A 15,768-nucleotide genomic window follows, 5' to 3' on the forward strand; every position below is an offset into this window, starting at 1 on the left:
ATGCAGTGTAACTTCAGTGTAACTTCACCCTTGCTTACCTCTTTGCAGCTCTTTTCTCTTCACTTTCTATGGGTGTCCAGCAGCTTGTCAAATGTGTCCATCAAGCACTGCATCTCTCAAGAGTGTACTGCCATCAGTTCTTGCTAACCCTGGCTTGCATAAAAATATTCCCTCCCACACAGCCTCAACAATTCCACAAAAATAGGACTGTAGTATGCAATGCACCCAATATCCTTCTCCACTGTCTAGAGAGATATAGCTATATATTTCTATGAGTTTAGAAGTAGGAAAGATTAAGGAAAGGTGTGTGGACCACTTCACCTGCTACACCATGAGATCCCTATCTTGGCACTGAAAAGAGGAAGGGAGGAGGAAAGCTACTAAGCATGCCAGTCCACAGGGATGGACTGGAAACTTAAAGTGGCCGTGGAAAAAAACCTAAAAGTGGACCCATGTTGTAGGGGTGTCCAAATTGACAGAAGGCAGGGAAACACAAATAGGCAGGGCCAGCAATTTCGTAGCGCAAAATACTGTCCCAGCAGAAACATATACTACAGAGCAGAACAATATATTGCCCCAAAAGCTGTCCTTCTGCTGTGGCCAGGGCCAGCTCTATAATAAGGCAGACCAAGCGGCTTCCTGAAGGCGCCAGGGCGGAACATATATATATATTTTATTTATATATATATTTTTAAATACATAACTTGAGGACTTGCCCCGGCCGCCCGCCCACCCCAGCCTGCAGGTGTGCCGTGCGGCCCCCCGGCCCTCACCTCCTCACAGAGCAGCAAGCAGGCTCAGCAGCAGCACAGCATCAGCAACACAGACAGTCACAGGGTCAGGGGAGTGTGACTGCCGAGTGGCGCTGTGGCGCAGGCGGGAGGAAGGCAGCAGCAACTGGTGTAGACTGCGGAGCAGAGGTCTGGAGACTGGAGACGGAGCTGTTGGTGGTGAGTAACTGAGTGGACAAATGTCTCTGAGTAGTCTGTGCGGCCCGCAGGGAGAAATGTATGTGGCATGAGGGGGTGAAATGGACATAATGGAGGGGGGAGAACTGTGACAACATGGATGGAGGGGGAGAAATGTGACAACATGGATGGAGGGGGAGAAATGTGACAATATGGATGGACGGGGAGAAATGTGAAAACATGGATGGAGAGGGAGAAATATGGCAACATGGATGGAGGGGGGATAAATGTGACAACATGGATGGAGGGGGAGAAATATGGCAACATGGATGGAGAGGGAGAAATGTGACAACATGGATGGAGGGAGAGAATTATGGCAACATGGATGGAGGGGGATAAATGTAACAATATGGATGGAGAGGGGAGAGAAATGTGACAACATGGATGAAGGGGGAGAAATGTGACAACATAGATGGAGGGGGGAGAAATGTGGCAACATGGATGGAAGGGGGAGAAATGTGACAACATGGATGGAGTGGGGAGAAATGGGACAACATGGATGGAGGGGGAGAAATGGGACAACATGGGTGAAGGGGGAGAAAGCTGATGTGACATAGGTGATTTGACATGGAGGGGGAGAAATGTGACATGGAGGGGTGAGAAATATGACATAGAGGGGTGAGAAATGTGACATTGAGGGGGTGAAATTTGACATGGAGGCCTTGAGGGGGAGAAATGTGACATGGGGGGCTGATGGCTGACATGGGGGCATGATGGCTGACATGGGGGGCTGATGCCTGACATGGGGGTCTGATCTGAGGCATTGGGGGTCTGATCTTAGGTCTGATTAATATTGGGGTCTGATTGCTGGTCTGACCTGAGGTGTAATGGAAAATATTTTTTTCTTATTATCCTCCTCTAAAACCTAGGTGCGTCTTATGGGCCGGTGCGTCTTATAGGGCGATAAATACAGTCCTCAAACCAGCGATTGTCTGAAGCAGAGCGAAGAATATGAAGGATGATTTAGAAGAAGTAAAAGATGAGGATGGTCATCATTAAAACCTGGTCCCTCTTAGTGTTGAGCGCGAATATACGAATTGCGAATATTAATTGCGAATATCGCCACTTTGAGAATTCATGAATATTTAGAATATAGTGCTATATATTCGTATTCGCGAATAGTGTTGAATATTCTAATCGCAAATTAATCTCAACTTTATCGCGAATATATTACATTGACGATTTTCGCAATCAAGTAAACAATTACTGGAGATCACGAATTCTTGAATTTGCTAATTTATGGCGAATATTCGGCAAAAAATTTGCAAAATATTGCAAATTCGAATATTGCCTATGCCGCTCATCACTAGTCCCTCTAAGGGGTGCAGACTGGATGGTATTGGTTATCATTAGAGATGAGCGAATCGAAGTTGACAAGGTGGTATTCGATCCGAATTTCAGGAAAAATTCAATTTTCACAGAATACCAATTTCCTCACACTTCGTGGCAATGAATCACATTTTTCTAAAATCTAGAATCTAGCTGCTGCATGTGTGAGGACATGGAGCAAGGAACTCTGGGAAGGCGGGAGCACCCATAATGCCATGAGTGCAGCCAATCAGCAGCCAGCCAGCCCTGTGATGTCACAGCCCTATAAATAGCCTCAGCCATTTTGGATTCTGCCTTTTTCCAGTGTGCTTAGTGCAGGGAGAGACGTCAGCAGGCGCTAGGGACAGTGCTAGGAAAGACTTAATTGTGCTGAAAAAATTATTTACAAGAACTGGGAAAGATTAGTTAAAGTATGAGAGTATATACTGTAAGTATGAGAAGTGTGTATTAATTCCTCCCTATCCTTTCCCTATAGGGAGGAATTAATACACAGTATTGAAGCAAAACAGGGTCCAATAGGGGTGTTTACAGCGTGGGTAATAGGAACAATCCTATTACACCTTGCTACACTGACTGCGTATCCAAATTGCCATTTTACAGCTCTGCAATTCCAGCAAACTGTACTTGTTATTGGGTTGCAAGCGCTGTTTGATACAGCCATTAACAGGGTTTATTACAAGGTAATGTTTATACGTCTTATTTGCCCTTGTGCGGTGCAGTTATATGTTCTAAAGCATTTTTTGGCATGTATTAGTGAAAAAAAAAGGCTTATTAGCCGTTGTGTTGAAGCGCAGAAATTACAGGACTTTTTGGCGTGTATTAGTGGCAAAAATATATATTATTTGCCGTTCAGTGGTGCAGTTATTTGCTCTGAAGCCCTTTTTGGCATGTATTAGTGGCAAAAGATAGTATATTTGATTGATTTCCTTTAGTTTTATGAGATTACTGCAGCTTTAACGTAACGTTTCGGCCTTGTGGCTTTCTTTAGAGTGCAGTAAAAATAATTAAAAAAATTATCATGTATCATCTTTTAACTAAATTTACCACCTATACCTCTTTTCTCTAACTTTTCTGTTGACCTGTACCACCTCAATTCTGTCCACTCACATTGCACATGCGTCTGTGCGCAATTGCGCTTCACCTTTTACCCTACTTCCGGTCGGTGAAATGTAGAGTCAGGTGACACTGCGTTCCACCACCCGCCGCCGTGTTCTGGATATGACTCACACGCCACAGAGACGCGTTACACATAAAAAAAGGCATCATACACACCCTTTAAAAATTATGATTGATGGCCTGCTGGTGACCCTCAAAAACATTATGAGCAAGTGCCTGCTGATCTGACCATCTGAAACATTATGGGCGGTGACCTGCTGCCGCTTTGGTGACTCTAGTTAACCTGGGGCCGACGGCACGTCCCCGTGACGGCGACGATCCATTCGGATGTCTGGCCTATCAACTTTTGATGTAATTGTCAGCTCAAAACCATTGTAACTGCGGGTAACGGGGAATCAGTGTTTCATTCCGGAGAAGGAGCCTGAGAAACGGCTATGCCTATCACATCCAAGCAAGGCAGCATGCGCGCAAATTACCTATTAGGTATGATTAGCTGAGGGCCTGCAGGTCAGCTGACCCTGTAAAAGATTTGAGTTGCGGCCCTGCAAGTGAGCTGACCCTGTAAAAGATTTGAGTTGCGGGCCTGCAGGGGAGCTGACCCTGTAAAAGATTTGATTTGCGGGCCTGCAGGTGATCTGACCCTGTAAAAGATTTGAGTTGCGGGCCTGCAGGTGATCTGACCCTGTAAAAGATTTGAGTTGCAGGCCTGCAGGTGAGCTGACCCTGTCAAAGATTTGAGTTACGGGTCTGCAGGTGAGCTGACCCTGTAAAAGATTTTAGGTTTTGGCCCGCAGATGAGCTGACCCTGTGAAAGATTTGAGTTGCGGGCCTGCAGGTGAGCTGACCCTGTAAAAGATTTTAGGTTTGGGCCTGCAGGTCAGCTGACCCTTTAAAAGATTTGATTTGTGGGTCTGCAGGTGAATGGACCCTGTAAAAAATGATATGTCTGGGCCTGCTGGTGAGCGGACCCTGTAAAAAATTATATGTGAGGGCCTGCTGGTGAGCGGACCCTGTAAAAAATTATATGCGAGGAGCTGCTGGTGAGCGGACCCTCTAAAAAATTATATGTGAGGGCCTGCTGGTGAGCGGACCCTCTAAAAAATTATATTTGAAGGCCATATATGCGAAGGCATTACATGTGACAAATAAGCAATGCATGTTGATATGACGGAAGAAGAGGAGGAGGAGGAGAAAAGGAAGATTCAACCATATACCCTTGTTTGTGGTTGAAGGGGTGCATGGGAATACAGTCTATTAACTACATTAAAAACAACACATGTAAGGTGCTTTTATGTTCATCAGCATTCCTCTGCTGGAGTCGAGAAGTCATGGTCAATCCAGGCCTTGTTAATTTTTATAGGAGTCAACCTGTCAGCATTTTCAGTTGACAGACGGATACACTTATCTGTTATAATGCCACCAGCAGCACTAAATACACGCTCAGGCAAAATGCTGGCGGCAGGGCAGGCCAGAACCTCCAAAGTGTAGAGCGCCAGTTCGCGCCATGTTTCCAGCTTGGACACCCAGTAGTTGTAAGGCACTGAGGGATCATTGAGGAAGCTGACACAGTCTGTTATGTACTCCTTCACCACCTTCCAAAATGTTTCTGTCCTTGTGGCAGTAGGCCGCACATCAGGGTGAGGGTGCTGGGGGGTGTCATGAAACTGTCCCAGGCTTTGTAGAGTGTTGCCCTGCCTCTGTTGGAACTGCTGTGTGTCCAACTTGTCTCCCCTCCTTGGTTGGCCAAGGAAGTACGGACTCTGCCGCCAGCGTTGTCAGATAGAAAATTTTGGAGCAATTTTTCAACAAGGATCTTCTGGTATTGCACCATTTTGCTTGTCCTCTCCACCAGAGGAATAAGAGATAAGTTCTCTTTGTAGCGGGGGTAGAGAAGGGTGAACAACCAATAATCTGTGTTGTTTAAAATGCTTATAACGCATGGGTTGCGGGAAAGGCAGCCTAAAATGAAATCAGACATGTGTGCCAACAGGCGAGACTTCGTTCTCATCATCAGGAGGATCATTCCCAATCTCCTCATCCTCTTCCTCCTTTTCTGCCCACCCACACAGAACAAATGGAATTAAACTTCCATGGGTACTACCCTCTGTAGCTGAGGCAACCGTCTCCCGCTCCTCCTCCTCTTTAGTCTCCAACTTGCGCTGAGAAGATGAACTGAGCGTGGTCTTGCTATCATTAACCTGTGTAATGTCTTCCCCCATTTCCACCTCTTCCACATGCAAAGCTTCGTCCTTAATTGTGAGCGGAGAGCGTTTGAGAAGAAACAGAAGTGGGATGGTGATGCTGATAATAGCGTTATCACCGCTCACCATCTGTGTTAATTCCTCAAAGTTGGATAAAACCTCACACAGGTCCGACATCCATGCCCACTACCCGCTTGTGAATAGCAGAAGCTGACTTGAAAGGCGACGACCATGTTGCAGCTGGTATTCCACAACTGCCCTCTGCTGCTCACAAAGCCTGGCCAACATGTGGAACGTGGAGTTGCAGCACGTCGCACAACAGTCGGTGAGCTAGAAATTTCAAGCGCTGCTGCAGCGTTGACAGACCGGCTAAAGCTGTCGGTGACTTGTGGAAATGTGCACACACGAGGCACACCTTCACCAGTAGCTCAGGCAAATTGGGGTATGTTTTTAGAAACTGCTGAAACACAAGGTTGAATACGTGGGCAAGGCATGGGATGTGTCTAAGGTTGTAAAGCTCCAAAGCAGCCACCAAGTTACGGCCATTATCAGACACAACCATGCCTGGTTCAAGGTTGAGTGGCGAGAGCCACAGCCAAGTCTGATCTCTTATCTCCTGGCACAGCTCTGCGGTGGTGTGCTGTTTGTCACCTAGGCAGATCAGCTTCAGCACGGCCTGTTGCCGCTTCCCCACTGCAGTGCTACACTGCTTTCAGCTACCGACTGATGACTGACTGGTGCTGCACGCGGATAATTCAGAGGTGGAAGTGGAGGAGGAGGCGGAGAAGTGGGGGTTGGAGCCTCTAACCTACAGTAGGTGGTGGCGGAAACCCTGAGGGAATTGGGGCCCGGAATCCTTGGCATCGGTAGCACCTGTGCCATCCCAGGGTATGAGTCGCTCACAGCCTCCATAACATTCACCCAGTGTGCCGTCAGGGAAATGTAGCGTCCCTGGCGGAAAGCACTTGTCCATGTGTCTGTGGTTAAGTGGATCCTCCCAGTAACTGCGTTGGTCAGGGCACGTGTGATGTTAAGGGACACATGTTGGTGCAAGGCGGGCACGGCACACCGTGAAAAATGGTGGCGGCTAGGGACTGCATAATGAGGGACGGCCACTGAAATCAGGGTGCGGAAGGCCTCAGTGTCCACAAGCCAGTAATTTGGAAAGCTGCGCATTTAGTGCTATGACCTGTGGGTGGGTAGCTGCACTTGCTATGACCTGGGGTAATGACATTTGGATGCGGACAGGGAAGTGGATGTGGTAGCTGATGGTGTGTCATGTCCTGCTCTGACTATGTACGGAGGTCAGCCAGAATAGCAGCACGTGTTTAGTGTTCTGTTTTGAAGCCGTGCTGGATCCGCCTCCCATCAGGTGCACTGGGTGGGGTCATTAGTTTAAATAGCACTCTATCCCAGTGCTCTGAGCGGGTTATAGAAATCATTCTGGCCTTGGAAGCAAGGAGGGAAGGTTGTCTGTTCCAGCTCAGAAAAGATAAGCGTTGTTTCAGTTTTTGTTGTTTTCTATCTTGGTTGTGTTGGTGTCATCTCTCCCATACAGGTTCTGTGTGAGCAGGCTGCTCCTATTCCCCTTTTCACCATCTCAGGGAATCTAAGGTGTTTTAGCCAAGGCACGAGGATGCTTCATTCCTTCCCATCAAGGTTTGAATGTGGGCTGAGCAGAGCAGGGAGAGAAGTCAGGGATTTGCTAGGAGGTGACCCTTCCTCTGCTTCTCGCCTGGAGCCTGGTTTGCTGGTTTATCTGTATGTCTGAGATCCCGTCCAGCGTGACATTATAACCCGCCATACGTTGACTGTCATTGCTCAGCGGTTTTTGTGATGGCGTCAATTGATACGTTAGTTAACCGCATGCAGGGGCTATCCCTAGAGGTTGCGGAGCTACGTGGTTCAGTCACACAGTGTCAGAATGCTCTGGCATCAGGAGGAGGTCAAATTTATGTGGAGCCTAAGGTTGCTCTTCCTGATCGATTTGCAGGGGGTACGGATGATTTTATCCATTTTAGAGAGTCTTGCAAATTATATTTTCGGCTGCGTCCATCGTCTTCTGGTGATGAAAGTCAGAGGATAGGTATAGTCATTTCTCTGCTTAAGGGGGACGCGCAATCCTGGGCCTTTTCTCTGCCGTCCGGTTCTCTGGCCCTCCGGTCGGTGGAGGAATTTTTTAAGGTCCTGGGATAGATCTACGATGACCCAGACCAGGTCTCGATAGAGGAATTTATTTCAGGGTGAACACTCTGCAGAGGCTTACTGTGTTGAGTTTAGGAGATGGGCGACCGAATCAAAGTGGAATGATCCCACGTTACGTAGTCAGTTTGTCAGGGGTTATCTGAGAGATTGAAAGATGCCCTTGCTTTTTATGAGTATCCAGATTCTTTGGAGAATGCTATGTCTTTAGCAGTACGGTTAGATAGACGTATCAGAGAAAGGAGTAAGGCTCCCTCCGCGCAAGGGATCCCTTCTGTGAGTAGTTTCGTCTCGACGGCCTCCACGGGTGATGTTACAGATAACTCTGGGGTAGTGGAGGAACCCATGGAGCTGGGTCAGGTTTCTTGTCGTTCTGATAGTAGAAACTTTAGGAGATTGCACAAACTGTGTTACTACTGTGGGAAAAGTGGTCATTTTGTTTTGGCTTGTCATTTTGTTAAACCGCAGGTGGAAGAGAAAAAGAAAAAAAAAAACTTTCCTGACTCTAGGTGGTGTGAATAATGTGGTAGAGCAGGCAGGTATGCAAGCTCCCTGCAATTCCCGTTTTCTCCTTCCAGCTAGGGTGGCGCTAGAGTCAAGAGAAATTTTTGTTGAAGTATTCCTTGACTGTAGTGCTGGGGTAAACCTAATTGACTTCCTTTTTCTTCAAATTTTGGGTCTAAGTACTTGCACTTTAGAGAAAGAGATTCGGGTTTTTCCCCTCTTCTTCCCCTCTTTCTCAAAGGAGTCTCACTCACATTGGTCATGGTATTCACTTAAGGGTTGGTGATTCACATGTTCAGATTATGTCTTGTTTTGTCATGAAGGATTTGCCAGCTCCTATAGTTTTGGGGTTACCATGGTTGACTAATCATAACCCAATTATTGATTGGCAAGCAAGACAGATCATTGGTTGGAGTAAGTTTTGTTCGGCTAATTGTCTGGGCACATCTATCTCTGGTGTGTCCACTACGGCTTTACCTCAGTACCTCTCAGATTTTTTGGATGTCTTTTCGGAGGGTGGGGCTCAGGAATTGCCCCCTCATCGTGACTATTGTCCAGTTAATCTCATTCTTGGGGCTAAGTTGCCAAAGTCTCGGCTTTACAACCTCTCTCAACCCGAAAGAGAGGTCATGAGTAAATATATCGCCGAGAGTTTGGCAAAAGGTCCTATTAGGCCATCTAAGTCTCCGGTAGCAGTAGGTTTGTTCTTTGGGAAAAAAAAAAGGATGGATCGCTGAGACCGTGTTTGGATTTCCAGGAATTGAACCATATAGCGGTCCGGGATCCATATCCCCTGCCTTTGATCTCTGACCTTTTTGATCAGATTGTTGGAGCCAAGGTGTTCTCCAAGTTGGATTTGAGAGGGGCCTACAATCTGATCAGAATCAAGGAGGGGGATGAGTGGAAAACGGCCTTCAATACGCACAAGGGTCATTTTGAGAACCTGGTTATGCCTTTTGGGTTGACGACCGCGCCAGCAGTATTTCAGCGATTCGTCAATGACATTTTTCATCATTTGGTGGGGAGGTTCGTAGTAGTTTACTTGGATGACATTTTAATTTACTCTCCTGACCTGAAGACCCATCAGGATCATGTGAGACAGGTTTTGACGATCCTTCGGTAGAATAAATTATATGGATTGGAGAAATGTTTGTTTGCGGTGCAAGAGCTTCCGTTCTTGGGATATCTGCTTTCTGATTCTGGTTTTCGTATGGACCCCGAAAAGGTCCGGGTGGTTCTGGAATTGGACCGACCAGAGAATCAGAAAGCTTTGATGCGGTTCTTGGGGTTTACGAATTATTATAGAAAATTTATTTTGAACTATTCTACCATAGTAAAACCTCTCACGGATATGACTAAGAAGGTCTCTGTCTGGTTGGATGAGGCATTGCAGGTCTTTTCGGCTATTAAGGAGCGTTTATCGTCTGCTCCCATTCTGGTGCAGCCGGATGTGTCACAGCCATTCGTAATGGAGGCTGATGCATCAGAAGTGGGGGTTGGAGCGGTGCTGTCACAGGGTTCATCCCCTGGCAAATGGGTCCCGTGTGCTTTTTTTGTCCAAGAAGCTCTTGGTCGCCAAGAGGAATTATGATGTTGGAGATAGAGAGTTGTTGGCTATCAAGTTGGCCTTTGAGGAATTGCGTCACTGGTTGGAGGGGGCGTCTAACCCCGTTACGGTATATACAGACCATAAGAATTTGGCTTACCTGCAATCTGCCAAGCGTCTGAACCCTAGACAGGCCAGATGGTCACTGTTTTTTACCAGGTTCAATTTTGTGGTAACCTTTCGCCCAGAGGTTAAGAACGTCAAGGGAGATGCCCTGTCTCGCTCGCAGTTTTCCTGGGAGAGGTGATTCAGAAGATCCTGCGCCGATTTTAGCGGATGGGGTAGTGGTCTCCGCTCTGTACCCTGAATTGAAGATGGAGGTGTTGGGAGCCCAGGAGGGGCCCCCTGGTTCTTGTTCCCCAGGGAGGTTGTTTGTTCCTGAGGGCCTGCGAGACAAGGTGTTCAAGGAACATCACGATACTGTCCTTGCTGGCCATCCTGGTGGTAAGTCCACCTCTGATCTGGTGTCCCGGAGGTTCTAGTGGCCAGCGTTACGTAAGAGCATTGAGGATTACGTGACAGCTTGTCATACTGATTTCACTACGTATTTCACTACCACAGCAGACTCCCTATGCATGTTACTGCAAGGCAGTGTTCTACACCACTATAAAGGCTCTCTGCAGGCAGGAACTAGCCGTTTTGAATGCGATTCACCGCAAATAAATTTGTATCTAAAAAAAAATTTTCAAAAAATTAGGCGAACCAGCTGAATCAAATTTAAATAAAGGGTTCCATCTTCTTGGTATTGAATTACATATCTTAGTTTACGGCTGATGTAAGAATAAATAAATGTAGGAATAAATAAAACTGATGTAGAATAAGTCTCCCTACACTCACCTCCAATATTCTTCTATTAATTGTTTTCAGTAATACTGTCCCTAGTGCATAAGCGCTTGTCATGTCTCTCCCTATGAGCAACTCACAGGACAATGGCGGAGACTGCACAAGATGAGGATTTTATAGGGCTGTGACATCACAGGGGGTGGCTATCTGCGGATCGCCTGGCTGCATGGCATTATGGGTGATCATACATTTTTGGACTTGTTTCCTCTACACTTAGTTTTGCTTTAACTGCCATTTTAGGAAAACCTGATTCGTTACCACAAAGTCAGAGAAAAAATGGATTTGTTGCAAATCAAAGTTTTCCTAAACTTTGGACCAAATTCTGCTTTGAATGCTTCACGCAACACTAGTGTATATATACATCTAATAATAATTTTTGTTCTCTGGGGGGAAAGCACAGTCCATCACTTCTTGTATAAGGTATTATTCTACTGACCAATAAGTTCAATCTATTGCAGCTGCCATATAGCACACACTGTGCTGCTTTTTCTCAACAGACAGTATATAAAATAGCTACAACATATAAATAAATAAGCACTTAAAGGGGTTCTCTGGGCTTTCCTATATTGGTGACCTATCAGGTGTTGGACCCCTGTCAATCAGCTATATGAGAAGCCATCTCCCTTCTCTCTTCGTGCTCTTCGCTGCTGTCTATGGCAAAGTAGCAGTGAACAGGAAGAGAGGCGGGAGATGGCACGTCCACACTGCTCATGTGAATAGGTCATCAATATAGGAGAGCCCGGAGAACATCTTTAAAGAGCTTGTCTGTTTTTGAAAAAAAAAAAAAAAAGACAAAGGATTGCTAACAAAAAATTTAATAAAATATTCACTAGTTCCCTTCCACTCCTGTTTTCCAATGCTTTCCAGGTCCCAGAGTGATGTTTACTTCTTGTTCAATCTAAAGAAGGAAATGTGACTTCTAAGCCTATCATTGGCTGAGGTAGTTCATTGCTGTGGCCAGTGATTGGCTGTACAGTCACATTTCCTATGTTGACATGGACTGCTAAGTAGAGACTAAATGCAATGGTGAGGTATTGCTTTTTTAAACCATTCAGCTCTTTTTTAAGACCCTCTAACTATTTTTATGTACAGTATATAATATAATAAATGTATAAATCTTTTATAATGCATGTTTAACAACTGTCATATTTCTACTGAACAGGCGAAGGAATTGACAATTTTTGGAAAGTTCTTATTGAGGGAAAAAACTGTACCATAGAGATTCCAGAAGAAAGATTTAATACCAAACATTGGTATGATCCCGATTATGATAAGCCAGGAAAAATATGTACCAGTCGAGCTGCCCTTGTGGAAGGGTAATTATACTACTTATTTCTACTCACTTATATAGCACTGACGTATTCTGCAGAACTTTGCAGATGTTATCATTGCTTGCTGTCTCCAATCAGCTCAAAATCTAAGTTCCCTATCAGTATGCCTTTGGAGTGTGGGAAGAAACCAGAGAATCTGGAGAAAACATACAAACTCAATGCGGATGTTTTCCTTGGTCAGATTCAAACCCAGGTCTATGCCAGTGCTAACTACTGAGCCACTGTGCTGCTCCTCTATATCAGCTCATTGAGGCTAACTTTATTAAACAGCAAAATTTTACTTTTAATTTTGCGGACTGCAATATACACAAATAGCACATGTATTGCATGAATGTTGTAGGGTCTCATCCTGTAACTTAAAGGGGTTGTCCGGGTTCACCCAGGCAGCCCCCCTGATGTTAGCATCGGAGCATTTCATGCAAGGGCTCTTTTATTTACTATAACACACTGCTGGGCAGAGGCCTCCGCCCAGCAGTGTATTCGGTGACATCACAGGCTCTTTTACATTTACAGGCTAGGGCAGCACTAAAGTCCACCCATCAGTGCTGGTGACGTCACCGGGCTCACTGCTGGGCGGAAGCCTCCGCCTGGCAGCCCTAAGGAGAGCCTGGTACATCACCGGAACTCCAGAAAATGCAAAACTGCTCCGATGCTCAAGTCAGGGGGGCTGCCTGGGTAAAAATGGGGATATGTCTGGGTTCAGAGCTGAACCCCTTTAATACATGATAAGTGGTGTCTAAATTAGGTAATCCGCCAGTAAACCAAAAGGGAAGTGGAAGGTCATGCTAGACAAGTTGTTTTCTTTCCTTGATCTTAATGGTATCAAGTACAAACTAATTAATAAGTTTCCTGCACAATTTTTATTTGCTCTGTCTACTGATCTTTAAATTGTTAGTCTGCTAGATATTTTGTTAATAATGCAAGCTTGGAGGTATGGAAATATGTCTACTACATCTTTCTTTTTATCACCAACTCATATTTAGCTACATTTCTTGATATCTTTTGTTTAATTCTATCCCTTGCCTCTATGTAGCAGATTTTTTTTTTTTTTTATCTTTTTACTCTGTATAGTACTATATTATACTATTGTTTTACATGGTCGACTTGTGAGTTACTGCATCTAGTGAAGAAGATTTTGACTTTCTTTTATGGTTTTTAATCCACCCTGCGTTAATAATATTTTCTAAGCTTTTTTCTGAATGAACTTTTTATGTACATAACGTTGCAGTCTGCATAGTATAATAGTGACTATTATTTTACCAACATATGATTTAAAGATTAGATTTTTAGTTACTTGATAGATTGTAATTAGGTCTATTTAAATTTTTTGCCATATCACTGAGATATAAAGTGACATCCTCCAAAATATTATGCAATAAACACTTTCCCAGTTGTAACTGGGTCGGCACTATTTTTTTAATTAAAGTTTAAAGCTTAATTATGTTTTAATATCCGATGGCTCACATTTTCATGCAAACCCCTTTTTCATAGCATTAATGAATTTGATCATAAACCTTTCGGAATCTACAAGTCAGAAACTGAGATTATGGATCCACAGCAAAAACTTCTGCTTGAGTGCACATACAGGGCTCTGGAAGATGGAGGCTACCCAACAGAAAGCATCAGTGGAAGTCAAACTGGAGTGTTTATAGGTAAGGCAAGAAAGACGCTAACATGTAATTTAGTATGATTACAAATTAAACATATTTATTTTTGCTTTTCATTTTTTATTTTTGTACATTATTTATTTATGAATTTAAGAATTACAAAAAAGGGAAATGATAATAAAGGAGAAAGAATAGACGAAGGAAAGAGAATTGCCAGGTATCAAAGTTATCAAATACAAAAGGAAACATTTCTGCTGAATACCCATCTTAACATATAGGAAATCAAAGAATGGAAATCATTCTTCATCTACATGTTAGTAAGGGTCCCAGTTGTCATCCAACTTCCCCAGATCTTTTAAATATATATATCCCACGCATACCGTATATATGGAAGCTGGAGACCATCTGTTTTTTTAAGGCAATAATAGTGCAGTCCAGTAATGATGGAACCTGTGTATCTTTCCAAAGTCTAAGGGTACATTTACATGACCGTATTTACGGGTCCACATCCCTATTCATTTCAATAGGGCCGCAAAAGATGCAGACAGCACCCTAACCCGTACTTCCATTCCATGGCCCCGCAAAAAAAATTTACTATAGAGATTCCAGAAGTAAGATTTAATATCAAACATTGGTATGATCCCGATTATGATAAGCCAGGAAAAATATGCACCAGTCCAGCTGCCCTTGTGGAGTGGTAATTATACTACTTATTTCTACTCATTTATATAGCACTGAAGTATTCTGCAGAACTTTACAGATGGACCCTAAACCATACAAAACAGTAAATCAACAGGTTCTGATCCTTATGCCCAAGTCACAAGGACTCTCTTTGGGTCTGGTGGTGCGTCTTAAAGAAATAAAGGTTCGGTAGCAAGTTGAGACTGTTCATAGTAAATGACGAGGATGGTAATTCGGATTTTGGGTTCGATACCCAGTTTCACTGTAGCCTTGTCAAGAAAAATAAATGGTCATCAGGGAGGGGAGGCCTCATAAAAGAGAAACTCACCCTATTGTCATGGCCACTAGGGACTTTCAACCGCTGCAACAACAGCAAAGAAGACTTCCAGTCCCTCCAATAGGGAGCAGCAGGCCATCTGCCAGGTGAACGTTACCACCGTTGCCCATGACTACTGGAGTAGCAGTGCCAGAAAAGAGCCAGTCTGTGGCCATTATCACTGCCACTACAGAAATCTCTGTGCCTACTACTAATGCTGCTGTACAGCCTGAGCTTACTAAACAGGAGTAATGCCCTGAGGTGTGCGATGATAAAGAGGAATCCATTGAGACTGCTCCATGCACTCCGGAACGACCACCGAATTCAGAGCTTCTTGCTATGAAAGACCAAGGGTTTATCCTTTATTGCTGTCTGGAGAATCTGTCACCTACCAGGAAAAAGCCAAGGCTTGCAGAGGATCCTCCAGAAGAGGGTGTTCTGGCAATTAATAGTTCTGCCACAGAAGGTCACCAGGAGATCCCAGATGAAGTTTCTGCCGGAGTTACAGCTGCAGAGAGCACCAGAGCTAGCAGTGACAGCGATGATGATGTCACCCAGCTTAAAGAAGGACTTTTGCGCCTTCAAATATGGGACCCAGGAGGAAGACTTCCAGCGCTTCCTGTAAGAGACCTTGTGCTGTGAGGAAAACCCATCCATTGGACGATAGGAGCCAAGCCATGGACACATTTTGACTGGTAAAAAACATTGCCTACCATTTATTGTTTACATTTTGGCCCTTTTCATCTATCCTTTTTGTGCCTGGACTTCATGGACTTCATCTATCAGCCAAGCCATACCTCATGGGGATTACAACTATACCTCATGTTGGATTACAATTGATTTTTTATTTTAGTTTTTTATTTTGCTATGTGTTACAGTTCTGCAACATTACAAGCCAGCACCCAAAGAAAAGACTATAACATATACCTGAGCTCTTTGTGACTTATACTGTTCTACTTTTGCACTCATTTTGCTTCAGTGTTTATAGGTTATGCAACGTTCAAGCACTTAAGCCCATTGCGTGTATTCTTTTCCAGGTGCCGCAATGTGAATCTATAATGAAT

The 15,768-nt window shown here is 44.5% G+C and overlaps 1 protein-coding gene across 1 annotated transcript in view; it reads left to right on the forward strand.

Moving 5' to 3' along the window:
* LOC122939508 (highly reducing polyketide synthase PKS6-like) overlaps positions 1 to 15,768 on the forward strand; it is a 149,290-nt gene that overhangs the window by 100,430 nt on the left and 33,092 nt on the right. The window contains 2 exon segments of the mRNA XM_044295575.1: positions 11,932 to 12,085; positions 13,592 to 13,752. Coding sequence (XP_044151510.1) covers positions 11,932 to 12,085; positions 13,592 to 13,752 — 315 coding nt within the window.

Source organism: Bufo gargarizans, chromosome 5, assembly GCF_014858855.1.
Source record: "Bufo gargarizans isolate SCDJY-AF-19 chromosome 5, ASM1485885v1, whole genome shotgun sequence".
In the NCBI taxonomy this organism is placed as follows: domain Eukaryota; kingdom Metazoa; phylum Chordata; class Amphibia; order Anura; family Bufonidae; genus Bufo; species Bufo gargarizans.